At 38.7% G+C, this 13229-nt stretch overlaps 1 protein-coding gene across 1 annotated transcript in view; it reads right to left on the bottom strand.

The window, feature by feature from the left end:
- Positions 1-2018: 2018 nt before the first annotated feature.
- Positions 2019-13229, bottom strand: part of SMS (spermine synthase) — a 46830-nt gene continuing 35619 nt past the window's right edge. The window contains exons 10-11 of the mRNA XM_054974709.1: positions 7922-8037; positions 2019-5822 (exon numbers count right to left, since the gene is read on the bottom strand). Coding sequence (XP_054830684.1) covers positions 5780-5822; positions 7922-8037 — 159 coding nt within the window. The 3' untranslated portion in view covers positions 2019-5779. The remainder of the gene's footprint in view (positions 5823-7921; positions 8038-13229) is intronic.

Below are 13229 nucleotides of genomic sequence, written 5' to 3'. Positions count from 1 at the left end.
CACACATTGAACAGAAATGGGCGTGCCTTCCTTTACCACAACTATAGACTTCAATAACTGGGCCAAGATGAAATTACTTTTACAGAACTGACCTAACTGCAGTGCAATTCTGTGGCATTTGTGCAGACTATTCTGCTTTTCTACAACACATTTTTTGTAGTTGGTTTATAGTTTTGTCAGATTTATTAGGGTCATTGTGGATTCATCAATAAGAAACAGCCTGAAGTGGATGACTGGAAAAGAGTGCATTTTTGTATCTATAACCACTAGAGGTGTGCCCTGAAAATTTTTCATTTGAGTTTTGAATCTGGAGTTTCCAAAGAAACTATGTACCATGATTGGTTTTTTTTACAGATGAGATGTTGCCAGCGCTGATCCAATCCATTTTTTTATCATCATCTTCATGAGTTTCGGCTCCATTCTTTGCAATGAAGCCTTCCAGGTTCTTTGGGTGTTTTTGCACTTAATGTCGCCAAAACTGACAGTCCTCCCTCTAAACCATTAATCCACAGAGTTTTTCTTCAGTTACAAAATCAAAAAGAGTCCAGCAGCACCTTTAAGACTAACCAATTTTATTGTAGCATAAGCTTTCGAGAATCACAGTTCTCTTCGTCAGATGCATGGAGGGCAGAAAGAAACTGGTCAAATATAGAGGAGGGGAGGGGAGGAGGGATCACATATACGCACACAACAGCAGACCTTGAAAAAAGCAAGTCTTGATAGGTGCACACTATGGCAGGAAACTGGCAGGCAAAGGGGTAACAAGGCAGTAGCAATGGAGCTAAAAACAATCCTACTTTATGTTCATTTTTTCTAGCGACAATAATTACCTTTGCATCCTGCTGTTGCTTGTTGGTGCCATGTTTCCTTATGCTTTGCAGTTTTGTTCCCACAATGAAGGGATGTTCTTGCATTAATTGCTGACAATCTCCATTGCTCAAGCACAGGCATGCATCAGGATTGTCTGAATTCCACTCACCCACCCCTGCAAAAGACTTGTCTTTCTGTCTTTTCCCCACAAGTTTTCCTTTTGCTGCGGGTAGACAGGACTGTTTTTGAAAGTAGTCAAATGGCTTGATAGGGGCAGGGAACAATCCTAAACAGGTACACTCAGATGTAAGTCCCATGTTATTCAATGGTGCTTACTCCCAGGAAAGTGTCTTTAAAATTGGAGCATATGAAATCTGTACATTCCCTCTTCCAAAGCCAATAGGTAGGGAGGGATCTTCCTTTGTGAGGACCTGATTGGCAGAGAGGTAATGCCATTTCCTGGGTAGCAACAGAAAAAAATGCACTCATGTGCATTGCACACATTCCTTCCTGCCAACAGAGTTAAATTAACAATGTAAGGGTTCTTTCCGCTTGGGATCCAACTGGTGAATGCCATTAAGGAAAACAAGATGCTGCTGCTGCTGCGAAATAAGAACGAAACACCCCAACTTTTTGCTGGGGGGCTTGTTATAAAAACTGCTTTCTAGATTTGGTTCATTGTTCCAGAAGCTGCTTTAATTAAACGAAACAGCAAATCTGATAGCTTTGAAGTGTAATAAAATTATACAGAAAAGGCAATTCTGTTTCTATATGTATATTTTATATAAAGTTAGATCCAAAAGTTCTGTTATAGTAATAGTGCAGCCTTCCACTGGGATGAGGTTTTTTTTACTATCAGAACATGTCTCTGCCTTGCATTTATGTAAGCTTCCACAATTATTAAATACATTTAATGAGGACTACCACTACCACCCAACCTTGCTAGGCAGCCAGCAAAACAGTTCATTTCCATGAAACAATGCAAACGGATATCCTGATTTGCATGTTTTATTCAGGGGTGCCCCTATATTCACTGAGGCTGACTCAGGTAGGTGTTCACAGCCCTCTGATCTAAATGAGGATTTAGAATCCTAATTTGAGGATGTAAATGGGGATAGGTTTAGTGATGATGGTATCACACAAGCAGCATATTTTCAGCTATTGAAATCTGGAACTCAAAGGGTAATTAAGAATCCAGTCAACATAGGTCATAACAGCATACCTTTATTCATAGGTCATAACAGCGTACCTTGATTTGAATATATGCACTGTACCAGTGCAGTCAGTACACTACTAACTTTATTTCAGCAAAGTTGGAGTAGTAATCAAACTTTTTTTAAAAAATAGGCAAATTTCACTCAAGATGGAAGCAGCATTTAGTGCAAAGAATTTTTTAAAAATAAACGCACTCACACAATGCCAACCATCTTTGGGATTGATTTGCATGTGTAGTGAGGCACTAACAACAGAAGTTCCACTCAGTTTCACTTGTATAAAATAACAAAATGTTAATCTTTCACAGGTTTCTTATATACCAAAAAGGGAACAAAGTGAATTTTCATACTGTATATTACACCAACAACTATATCTAAATAAAGTCTAAATAAAGACTTTCCCATTTCCTTGCAGTAATGGAAAGGGGGGTATGTATATGTGGAGGACTTTGTTTCCACATACAGTGATGTTATAATGAGGCTCTACACAAGCATTTGGGGGGGGGGGGTTAACTTGCTACTTCCAATTTTTCTGTTAACTGAGAGGATGATATATGAATTACATTTCAAACAACAACACCCCCCACCCCTCTCTGTTTTGGTGTTCTTCAGTTTCAAGACTAACCTTGCTCCTATCTGTTATGTGTCAGGAAAGTAATATGACAATATCCTTTTAGCCCCAGACCCTGTGCTCATGAAGTCTATTTATATAAGAAAAATCAAACATCAACATTTTCTTCCTCAAACATCATGGTAAAAAAAAAAATGCTCTACTCTCGGGAGACTCACTAAATTGTTTACTCTTTCTTTCTGAACATGAAGTATGACAATCTGGGTCCTTCTTCAGAAAGCTAGTGTATAGTAACCACCTTAATTCACATGGGAAGCTCTATCAAAACCATATTATATAACTTGTATCTTAAAAAGGTAAAGGTAGTCCCCTGTGCAAGCATCGAGTCATTACTGACCCATGGAGAATGTCACATCACGATGTTTTCTTGGCATACTTTTTACAGGGTGGTTTGCCATTGCCTTCCCCGGTCATCTACACTTTACCCCCAGGAAACTGCATACTCATTTTACAGACTTTGGAAGGATGGAAGGCTGAGTCAACCTTGAGCCGGCTACCTGAAGCTGGCTTCTGCCAGGATCGAACTCAGGTTGTGAGCAGAGCTTGGACTGCAATACTGCAGCTTACACTCTGTGCCACGGGGCTCCTAACTTTTAAAACTTGTATCTACAAAATTACAATTTAACAACTGGATTTTTTTAAAAAATAGTACAGTTATTCTGTACATATTCTATATACCAAATTTATTGCAGGAAGGAATGGCAACTTCTTATACACTTTGGATATAATTCTGCCATTACTTAGAAAAACCTCTTGTGTTGAAATGTCTTAGAACCAAATTCAGAAAAAATGCCCCATTTAATGCCACTTTGTAAGAAAAAGGAAGAATGCTATTTAAAGCAGGATAAAATGATTCAGTATAAATGGGACATGGCTGTATGCTTTTAGGAGAAAGGGGAAAGTCAGTCTGAGCCTCCCATGTGTATTCTACATCTGATCAAATGGAAATTCCAATGGAAATGTTCAATTACATTTGAATTAGGACCTCAAACTAGGGAAAAATATACAAAAAATGAAATATTTTAGTGAATAGGAATATTTTGCTTACCTTTAATGAAGTTTGCTCAGAGGCAAGACCAGAGAGTTTTGTTTAATGTCTATACAGATTTGAAGTATTAAGAAGCTTCAATTTATATGACACAATTCAGGACTTGTAAGTCGTAAGTACATATGCCCATTTGTTAACATTATGAGAACCGCAAAGTGCCATATATATGCTTTAGTGCAACAAAACACTACATTTCAATCAATGCTGTGCCTCATTGCAGAATTCCTTCATATACTATAAAGGAACAAGCCTTTTAAAATAAATAACAAAGAAATTCTCCCTGGAGAAACAACATTGTAGAAATGTGTTGAGTTTTGTTACAATAAAAAAGAGAGCGCAAGAAAAAGAATGAACCTTGTGATTATATTTATTGATTTTGGGCACACAGTCTAGTAGTGACAAAACAGTGACAGCCTCTGAAGCAATGAAATGCAAAATAACTTTTCCAGTCCTTGGGGAAAAGGTCATTTTGTTCCAAGACCTTAAAGTACAATTTAATTCTCTCCCCACACCCAAACTTAAAACAGTTGTATTTCTGAGTTGCTTTCAGCAAAATTATCAGTGAAAGACCAAGGACGCAAAAAGAACTTACAAAAATATAATTTCACCACCAAGTGGAGAAGAAGATATGGATCTAATGGCTATTTCAACATGCACATTTAAATACAGTGTATTGGCTAGTGATGCTTTAGGGTCATTCACAAGATTCACAGATGGGCTTATCTTAGTTGAGTAAATACTCTGTTTACGGACATGCATAAAATATAAATACAAGATGCACAAGAATCTTAGGAGCACAATCCACTTGACTTTCTGCTGCACACCTGCACTGACATGAATGAGATTTGACCTGTGTTCTGAAGTACTATGCCCATTCATTTTGATGGGGCTGGTGAAATGTCCTGGTGCCCCACCTGGTGACAGCACTGGTGAAATGTCCTACATTTTCCCTTTTAAATGGCTTTTCATACTTGTAGAGCATTATCATTAAAAAAGAGTATGACCAGTAGAAAAAAATCCTCATTATATTTCAGCTTCTTGTATGCACTTGGAGGAGGGCAGAACATGCCACACTGTAGTTTTAAAATGTATAGTGCTAACAGTTCATTACTCCGTCCCTATCCATAAAACAGGTAACACGGACTCAAAGTAATTTGAAGTGACAGTTCCCTTGCGACTTAAACTACTTAAGTAGTGCTACTCCAGTATAACTACTTTGTGAACTTCCTTATACGTAGCAACATGAAACTTTTTGAAAAATCTGCAGAGTAAGACTAGTTTGATATAGAACAACAAAATCTAAAGTTAGTTTCTTCCCTTTTTAACTAAGGATTAGGCCCAATTCATGTTGCTTTCAATGTGGTAAAGTAACTTTTCCTTTCATTTTCATGTGATTAACTTTTCTTCTGAACAAATCCTTGCAGAGTTACGATCTAGCACTTGCTTTAGTGCAAAGACAGAGTAAAATTAAAAACCAAATCTTGACATGTATGGGGTCATGTAGAATAGAAGCCTACCATAAGAAAACGTCACAAGTTTCATTGTAGCTTTGCAACATCACAGTGGGCCTGAGGGTATTCTTAAAAAAATAAGTTTGCCCTTATTTTTTTCTCTAATGGAAGCACACCGAAGATCAATTTGTTTAAAAAACAAAAACAAAAATACTTAAAGTCTATTAAAGCACCATGACTATTAAACTGGTTAATCTGAAGGAAGAAAAATCTATAGGACCACACTAAAATGCTAATGTCTTTTTAAAAAATTCATTTTTGAAAAGCAAACAAACCCCCAAACAATAAAAATGGTCACATTCTAGAAGTTCAGTGCATTCAGCAGCTATAGTTTTGCTGCTAATTCATCTACATTAACTTTCAAAAAATAACACCCTAAGTCATCAAAATATACATTTCCATTTGCTTTTAAATAATAAAACATTTAAAGAATTCACAAAGTTGATAGCATGACTAACTTTCAGAATCATCTACAGCATATAATTTAAAGATTCAAGATGCCAAGACAAAGCACGTGGCAAGTCTACATGCTCCATGCAGCATGTGCGGCAGGGGACCTTGAGCTTTAAACATCAACTCTCTTCTTCCAAACAGTATAAAATACCCATCTGGACAGAAGTTAAGGAACCAAATAAATACCTTGTACAGTATCACAAGAACAGTTTCCTAAAGTTTTAACAGTATTCATTAGTTCTCAGAATAAGAACAGAACACCTGTTACTATCCCTTGCCATTTGAAATGTTTCCAGGATTTTTAACATTATTATCAATTAAAAATTATAAACAGAACCCCCCCCTCCCCAAATGTTTCAACTATACTTGCCTTATTACATAGCTAGCTGATGGGTAACTCCCTGGTGTTTCATTGTAGTAACTTTTCCTATCTTTGTAATGTATTTTGCCACCCAAGATGTTGCGGCTTTTAGTGCAGAAAATAGGAAGTACAGCAGAAGCACCGCATTTACACATGCCTGAGGGCCATTTCAGGGGTAATGGTGGAGATAGTGATATTTCTCCAGTGCTTCACAGATTTCAGGCTTACAACCTTTAGGAGTTTGTATCATATTTATGTTACAGTTGAAGTGTTTTTACAATCCCTTGCAAAAGTCCCCTGATCACTTTTTTATGACTATGAAGAAACACCAGGTTCGGCAGGAGGAATGCACTGATGCCATTTCATAATATTGTCCTTCATGCTCACCTTGTAATGCTTTGATAAATCAAGTGATACACTGAAAAGCAATCAATTTCCCTCTTGTCCAAGGCTGGTTGGCCTGTCATCACTGACCAGCAGCACCACATATGTTACGAGGTGTGAGGGAGGAGGAAGTGAATCCTGGATCTATCCTGGAGTTGCCTTTTATTTTTGGCAAACCTGAATTTAGATGCAAATTATAAGGGCTTTACAGAAGTATCTATCTAGTTAACAGAACTTTTATACATTTATTTTGCCATAAAAATAAAGAACAGCTACAGGTGAATCACATGCATTTTTATTCACTAAGTAATCCCACTAAGCACAGTATAGACAGAATCTGTAAAGGACACTCCACCAACCCACTGCTGCTATACCACTTCTGTTCATTTCCAGTGGGGCTTGCAAAAGATTCCCTTGCAAGACCCACTGAAACAAACAAACTACACAACGGCTAAGCCGTTCAAAAAGACAAATATTTTATTAGAACAGAAAGAATCAAATTCTTTCTTATTTAAAGTGTAAATAAAAGGTTTTAATTCTAAAAATACTCAAGTCCTTAATTTATGAGGTTGGCCCACTAGCTACAGTGTTTTCCAGACACGAGGTTGTCTTTTCCACTAACGGAAAGAGTGGGATAATTTCTACCTTTTCCTGCTACAGACCTTTCCAGCTGTTCCTGAGGGTTGCCTGTCCCCAGGAGCAGCATTTTGGGGAGATCAGTGAGAGGGAGGAAGCAGAAAGATGTTCCTTAGTCCAGATCTAACCCAGAGGCTTGTTACTGTCATTCATGTCCTGGAGAATTCTAGATTAGATTGCTGTAAAGCAGACTACATGGGACTGCCTTTCATAAGAGCTCAGAAACTGCCACTAGTCCAGAATGTGGTCACTCAGTTATTTACAATGAAGTCTTAAAGAATATCTCATGACCTCTGAAAGAATTTGCTGGCTCCCAGCACTAACCAAAAATGCTGTTTTTAACTTTTTAAAGTGCTAAACAATCTGAAATCAGCATACTGTAAGAATAATGTTCTCCTATACTGACCAATATATACAGATGCAGTGCAGTCCTATGGAGTGTTATTCGAGTCTAAGTTCACTTACTTAAATGGGCTTAGACTGGAGTAACTCACCACAGAATTAAATTGTTAGAGTATCAATAAAAGTATACTTTTGTAAATAAATAAATGTATGCCACCAATCTTTAACTTCTTTTAAACATGGTACTTTGTACTATTTCCATTGCTTTTTAATGATTTAATAATTTCATGAGCTGCTGCCAAGCCATGCAACATTTTACGAACAAAAATATCAGAAAGGCATGTGGAGTATAATGAAAGCTAAGGAAACTGCATTAAAAACTGAAGATTCTAGCAGAATCATTCTTACATTAATAGTACATATCTTTTGAAGGGTATGTATTGTTCTTTTGTTGTATTAGTTACTCATTTCGTTAGTTGGAACTATTTTGTTATTTTTTGTAAGGCATGATCTTGTATTAACCAAGGATACAGTTCCATATAGGAAGGAACACACACAACTTCTTTTGAGAACTCCACAGGGCAATACAATCTGCCAAGCTGTTCTTCATAAAGAGTCAAGGCTTCAGTCAGATTGACACAATTTCCCTTCAAGACAAAAGGAAAAAAATTACCTATATACCAGTTACGTTGAAAATTAAAGCAATGTTTCATCAGTATGCTCTATTCAGTAGAACACAAGTGAGGATTATTATTTTGTTTAAACAATACACCTATGCCTGGTCTTGGAAGCCTGACAAAGGCATACATTTATAACAACTACAGAGGACATATATAAAGAAATTATTAGAGGTGTGCCATCACAATTATTCAGGAATTATAAATACAAACAAAAACTACCTGAGATTTTAGCAGATGCAGCCAGTTCTAAATTAACCTTCTAAAATAGCCCCGTTTCTCTGAATATTAACCCACACTACATAACAGGGCATTGACAACTTACAGTGTGCTTGTTTACCTTCCTGATAGATTGTAAAATGGAGTAATTGTCCACAGCCAAACCAGTATCCTCTCTGAGTGGTGTAACAGAACTAAATGAAAATATCTTTATGTTGGAATTGTTTGATGGAGGAAGTATTAAAGGTCAGAATATTTCACTAAACTGAAAATACCCACAATATTTGATAGGGGAAGATTAATAACATTTGGGAAGCATTAATCTGATCTCAGTGTTGGGAGATGCCCAGTATTGTGGATGAGGGGCAAGTGTTCTAGAAGAAAAAACAGAATTCTGAAAACAGTAAGTTCCATTTGGTGGAACTTCTTGGTGACCCCAAGCACCAGGGGGATTTCAGGGAGTGTAGTTTAATCATGACATCCCCAGTCTTGGAAAGATTTTGGGAGACGATAATGAAGAATATCTCAAAGAGTCTGAGTTTCCTTCTGGGCAATTGAGCTCTCTCAGCCACTTGCTGTCTGGAAGCAAGTGAAAAATGAGGGGGAGAGCAGTGTGAGATCATGATAGATAGCACTAGTGGGACTTCAAAATTTATGCCCAAGCTTTATGGTTTAGTCTAGCTCAACACCACACAGCCATCACACAAGCTATTTCATGAACATAACTTATCATACCCTGATTTTGGGTACAATCCATCTAATTTGCAGAGGAAGATTAATCTACTCATAGACAGATGATCTGGTGGGATTTAGAGTGAAATGAAGTTTTAACAACATGCAGCATTGGAAGACCAATTAGAAGGATCCGCCTCCAAAGAGAGCTGACTCCAAATAGTTTCCTGACAGCTCTGTGTTTTCTAGCGGACATAATTAACCAGGGCTCACTACAAGGGGGAACGCACAAGAACGCAGTTCCGGCAGTTCCCCAAAGAGGTCACAACAAGTGGCCCTGCCCATCTGACTCTCAGCCATTTTGGGCCTGTTTTGGTCTGGATTGGGGTCAAAATGGCCCAAATCCGGCCTCTGACAGGTGGTGGATCACTCTGCTTCTCAGCAGCGGCCCGATCCTGACCACTTTGGGCCCCTTTTTGCCATTTTGGGCCCAATTTTGGCCCTGAATGGCCAGGATTGGGTCTAAAACAGCCATGATAGGTGATGTCAGGAGGTGTGGCATATGCAAATCAGTTATGCCAATGACACACTTCCAGTGCTGGCAAGGGGCATGGCATATGCTAATGGGTTATGCTAATGAGTTCCTCCACCTCTTTTTCTACGAAATAACTCCTGTAATTAACAATTGTAGTGAAGAAAGCATAGTTCTCAACTACAACCACATCAGCATGCTGACATCTGACAATGCAATCTAAGTCTGTTACATCTTATACCTGGGGAACAAACATCTTATTATGATCCATTTACTAAGCACACTGCAAATAAAATCACTTGCCTCCCATCTTGTCTAGGCTCCATGTTATTCCAATTATGATGAACATTCTGAAATATCTCATATAGATTCATATGAATACGTTTCCCTTCATTCAACCGAGGACATGTGAGGTATACCACTTGTCCTCTTGACCCATGCTTTCCATAGCTAGTGAAATTAGCCAAAGATGTCTGACACAATGGATGGTAAACAACCTCTTAAAAGGTGTAGTACCCTGAAAGAAGCCCCAGTCAGGCCCGTGTGTTTCTGGGATCAATTCAAGATGCTCATCTCAATCTTCAAAGTTGTAAAAGTCTTGGGTCCAGATTATCAGAAGTACTGCCTACAATGAACCCCAGCACCTATTCTTGAAACCTTCCAGTGAGCACCTGTCTTAGCTGAGGCAATGTTGGCTGGAATCTAAGAAGGGGACATTCTCCAAACCCCCACCCTGAACTAAATGAGAGGCTTTTCTTTTCCAGAAGACCTTTAAACTGGATTAAAAGTGTAAAGGTATCAGTTTTAACTATGAACTTGTTTTAGAAACTTTATGTTAATCTTGTGATGAAATTGTTCTAGACTGAACCTGTTGTAAGTTACTTCAAGAACTATCATGTAGAAAGACAGTTGAAAAAAGACTCTAAACAATAAATATGAAGTGGACATTTCCCCCACAAATGAGGTAAAACATGATAGACAAAAAAAGAAAACAATTTTATGCAAGAACACTTAGCAATTAAAGTAGCAGCATGGGGCAGAATACAGCAAAGGCACTAATAAAGTATTTTGCTACTGAATGCACCAAAATAGATTACATATATATTACAAAAATGAGATTAAGATAAATACTGAGGTGGGAAAAGATTAGGTAATCAATGTATCATAGTTCTTAATTTATGTTTTTTCTTGACAGATTTTCATGTATTGATAACAAAAAACAATGAAAAAAGAATTTAATATTTCACAAATGATATGAATTTAAAGCATCAGAAAATGGAAAGGGAAAGGTTAATGACAAGGTAAGAAAGTTGAGCATATAAAATTTGTTTAGTAATCTATTATTATCCAAAGCCCTGCAGCAGTTTGGTTCCACTGCCTTTTACAAAGCATATAATTTTGTCAGCATCAAATTGAATGGGATAGTACATAAACAACCTGTGTATGTAATTTAGAAATCACAAATAGAAAACAGTGCTAGGTAATTTATGGGACACCCAAGGTAGTTTAATGGCATGACCAACGTCTATAATAATGAGTGTTATCTACAGTCTAGTTTAGCAGACACCCTTGGGTATTCTAGTTCTCTTCACTATTTACAAAAATGACAATCAGTCTCCACAACAGACAATACAGCAAGCAAATTATGGGAACTAATATGAATGTCTATACACTGAGTCTGCCATTTGTTAAATCCATTCACTGTCATAACAATGCAAATATTTCCACCAAATCCACAATTATTTCACTGTACAATCCTAACTTCATCTTTACAAACCTATCCAAACATACCCATTATGTTTTTGTTTATATTAAACAGTTAACATAATTTATAATTATATCAGTCGTAAGTTATGCATGCAACCAACTACCATCTAGACTCCACAATTATAAGATGAGTTAGATCAGTAACAGTTCTTTTTAGATGCCACGGTGCTCATGTAATCTAGCAATAATATTTACTGAGTACAGCACATTAAATGCAGCAAGGTGGGCACTCTTTCTTACTAAGGGGAGGGAAAGGAAGTGAAAGCTCTCTGTGCCTCTCTAAGAGCTGTTGCCTTTTGCTGAACTGCTTTGACACTGCAAATGTTTATGAATATGCTAAATACTGATAGAAGATTCTCAGTCAAAGCATAATGAAGATCATTTCACCTACTGGGAAGGTGGGTGCCAACAGACAAAAATAATAAGCTAAAAGGACAAAAAAAATGTCTTTCAACCAGATTGGGCAGAGAAGAAACTAGATAGCACATCTTCAGAAAGCAAATGGCCAAGAAGGGAAGTCAGTCAAGAGACAAAAGGAAGATAGAGAACACCTATCTGTGCTGAGTTCTGCGGTGGGAGAAGCTACATCCTGTCTTGGCAGAAGGCCCCAAGGAGGTAGGAGGGAATGGAGAGGGGAGAAGGCTAGTGACAGGATAAGTAGTAGGAGAAAATGAAGAGGTGACAAACACTGGATCATATCGTAATTAAAAAGAGGGACCAATATGGTGCCCCCAAGGTTTGGGATCTTGAAAAACCGTGTGAAGTACAGGGGGTAGGGAGACAGGAGCCCCACCTCCCCCCATGCTGAAGTTCCAAGCAGGACTGCCCCCACTTCAGCATTTTGAAAGCAACAGAAACCTTGAGGTAAAATGCCTGCAGCACCCCTGGTTTATCCTCAGGGATGCCATATCATATAGGTGTGGCCTCAAACCTCTGTTACCTACGGATTTCCCTCCTGATCTTCCCCCTCCTTCCAAGTGTTCCTCATTAGTCATTGCTGGCTCTCTCCAGACAACAAAGGGAATTGACAGATACTGGAAAAGGAAGCAGACTTGGCTCAGTCCATCACACCTCCAACCCACGATCCCAAATTCCTATCAAAAGTAATTCCAAATGTTATTTTTAAAAACAAAGGTTTGGTAATTGACATATAAAAATGAGCCTGTGTGGTATAGTGGTTAAAGTGTCAGAAAAGGATCTGGGACACAGCTTCTAATCATGGCTCTGCCATGAAGACTTGTGGGTCACAACAGGCCAGTCACTTAGGATGTGCAGGGATGGAAAGATTCAGTTTTCCTGCTTTGGAATTTCCGAAGCAGGAAAAAGAATTGGAAATAAGCAATTTCTGAAGTTGCAAGCTGCTTTGGAAACTGTCTATGCCTAGCCGCGGTAGCGCCATGAAGATTTGGAGCACACCAGAACGTCCCACCCCCCACCCCCGCTTATTTCCCTGATGGGAGGGAGAGGAAGGGGTTCCCTCCTCCCCTTCTCATCGGGTGAAATAAGTGGCAGAAGGAATTCCCACGCTTCAGCTGGCTGGTGGGGGGGGATCCCCCCGCGGGCCAGCCGAAGTTTAAAGGGCCCTTTCCCTGCTGCACTAGTTGGCCTCAATAAAGATACAGAACCACAAAAGGAGAGGCACCTCCACCTGGAGTAGACAAAACTTGAACAGAACAAAATTTTGTCTGCATAGTTCTGTCTGCGCCAGCTGGCCCGTCAGGGAAAGGACCCTTTAAACTCCAGCTGGCCCATGGGGGAACCTCCTCTGCCAGTCAGCTGGAGCCAGACGGGGTTTGAAAGCAACCCGAAGCTTCCCGCAGCAACCTGAATCACTTCAGGAAGGTTTGATCTGGCATTTCTGAATTGGCGCTAGCATGCTGGGCCCAATTCGGAAATCCCGAATCTTTGCAAATCGGGTCCGATTTGGGTATTTATCCCAAATCGGAAACCCAAATTGCACTAGTCACACTTT

This window comes from Eublepharis macularius, chromosome 3 (genome assembly GCF_028583425.1).
Source record: "Eublepharis macularius isolate TG4126 chromosome 3, MPM_Emac_v1.0, whole genome shotgun sequence".
NCBI lineage: Eukaryota > Metazoa > Chordata > Lepidosauria > Squamata > Eublepharidae > Eublepharis > Eublepharis macularius.
This window is presented reverse-complemented; position numbering and strand designations above follow the sequence as displayed.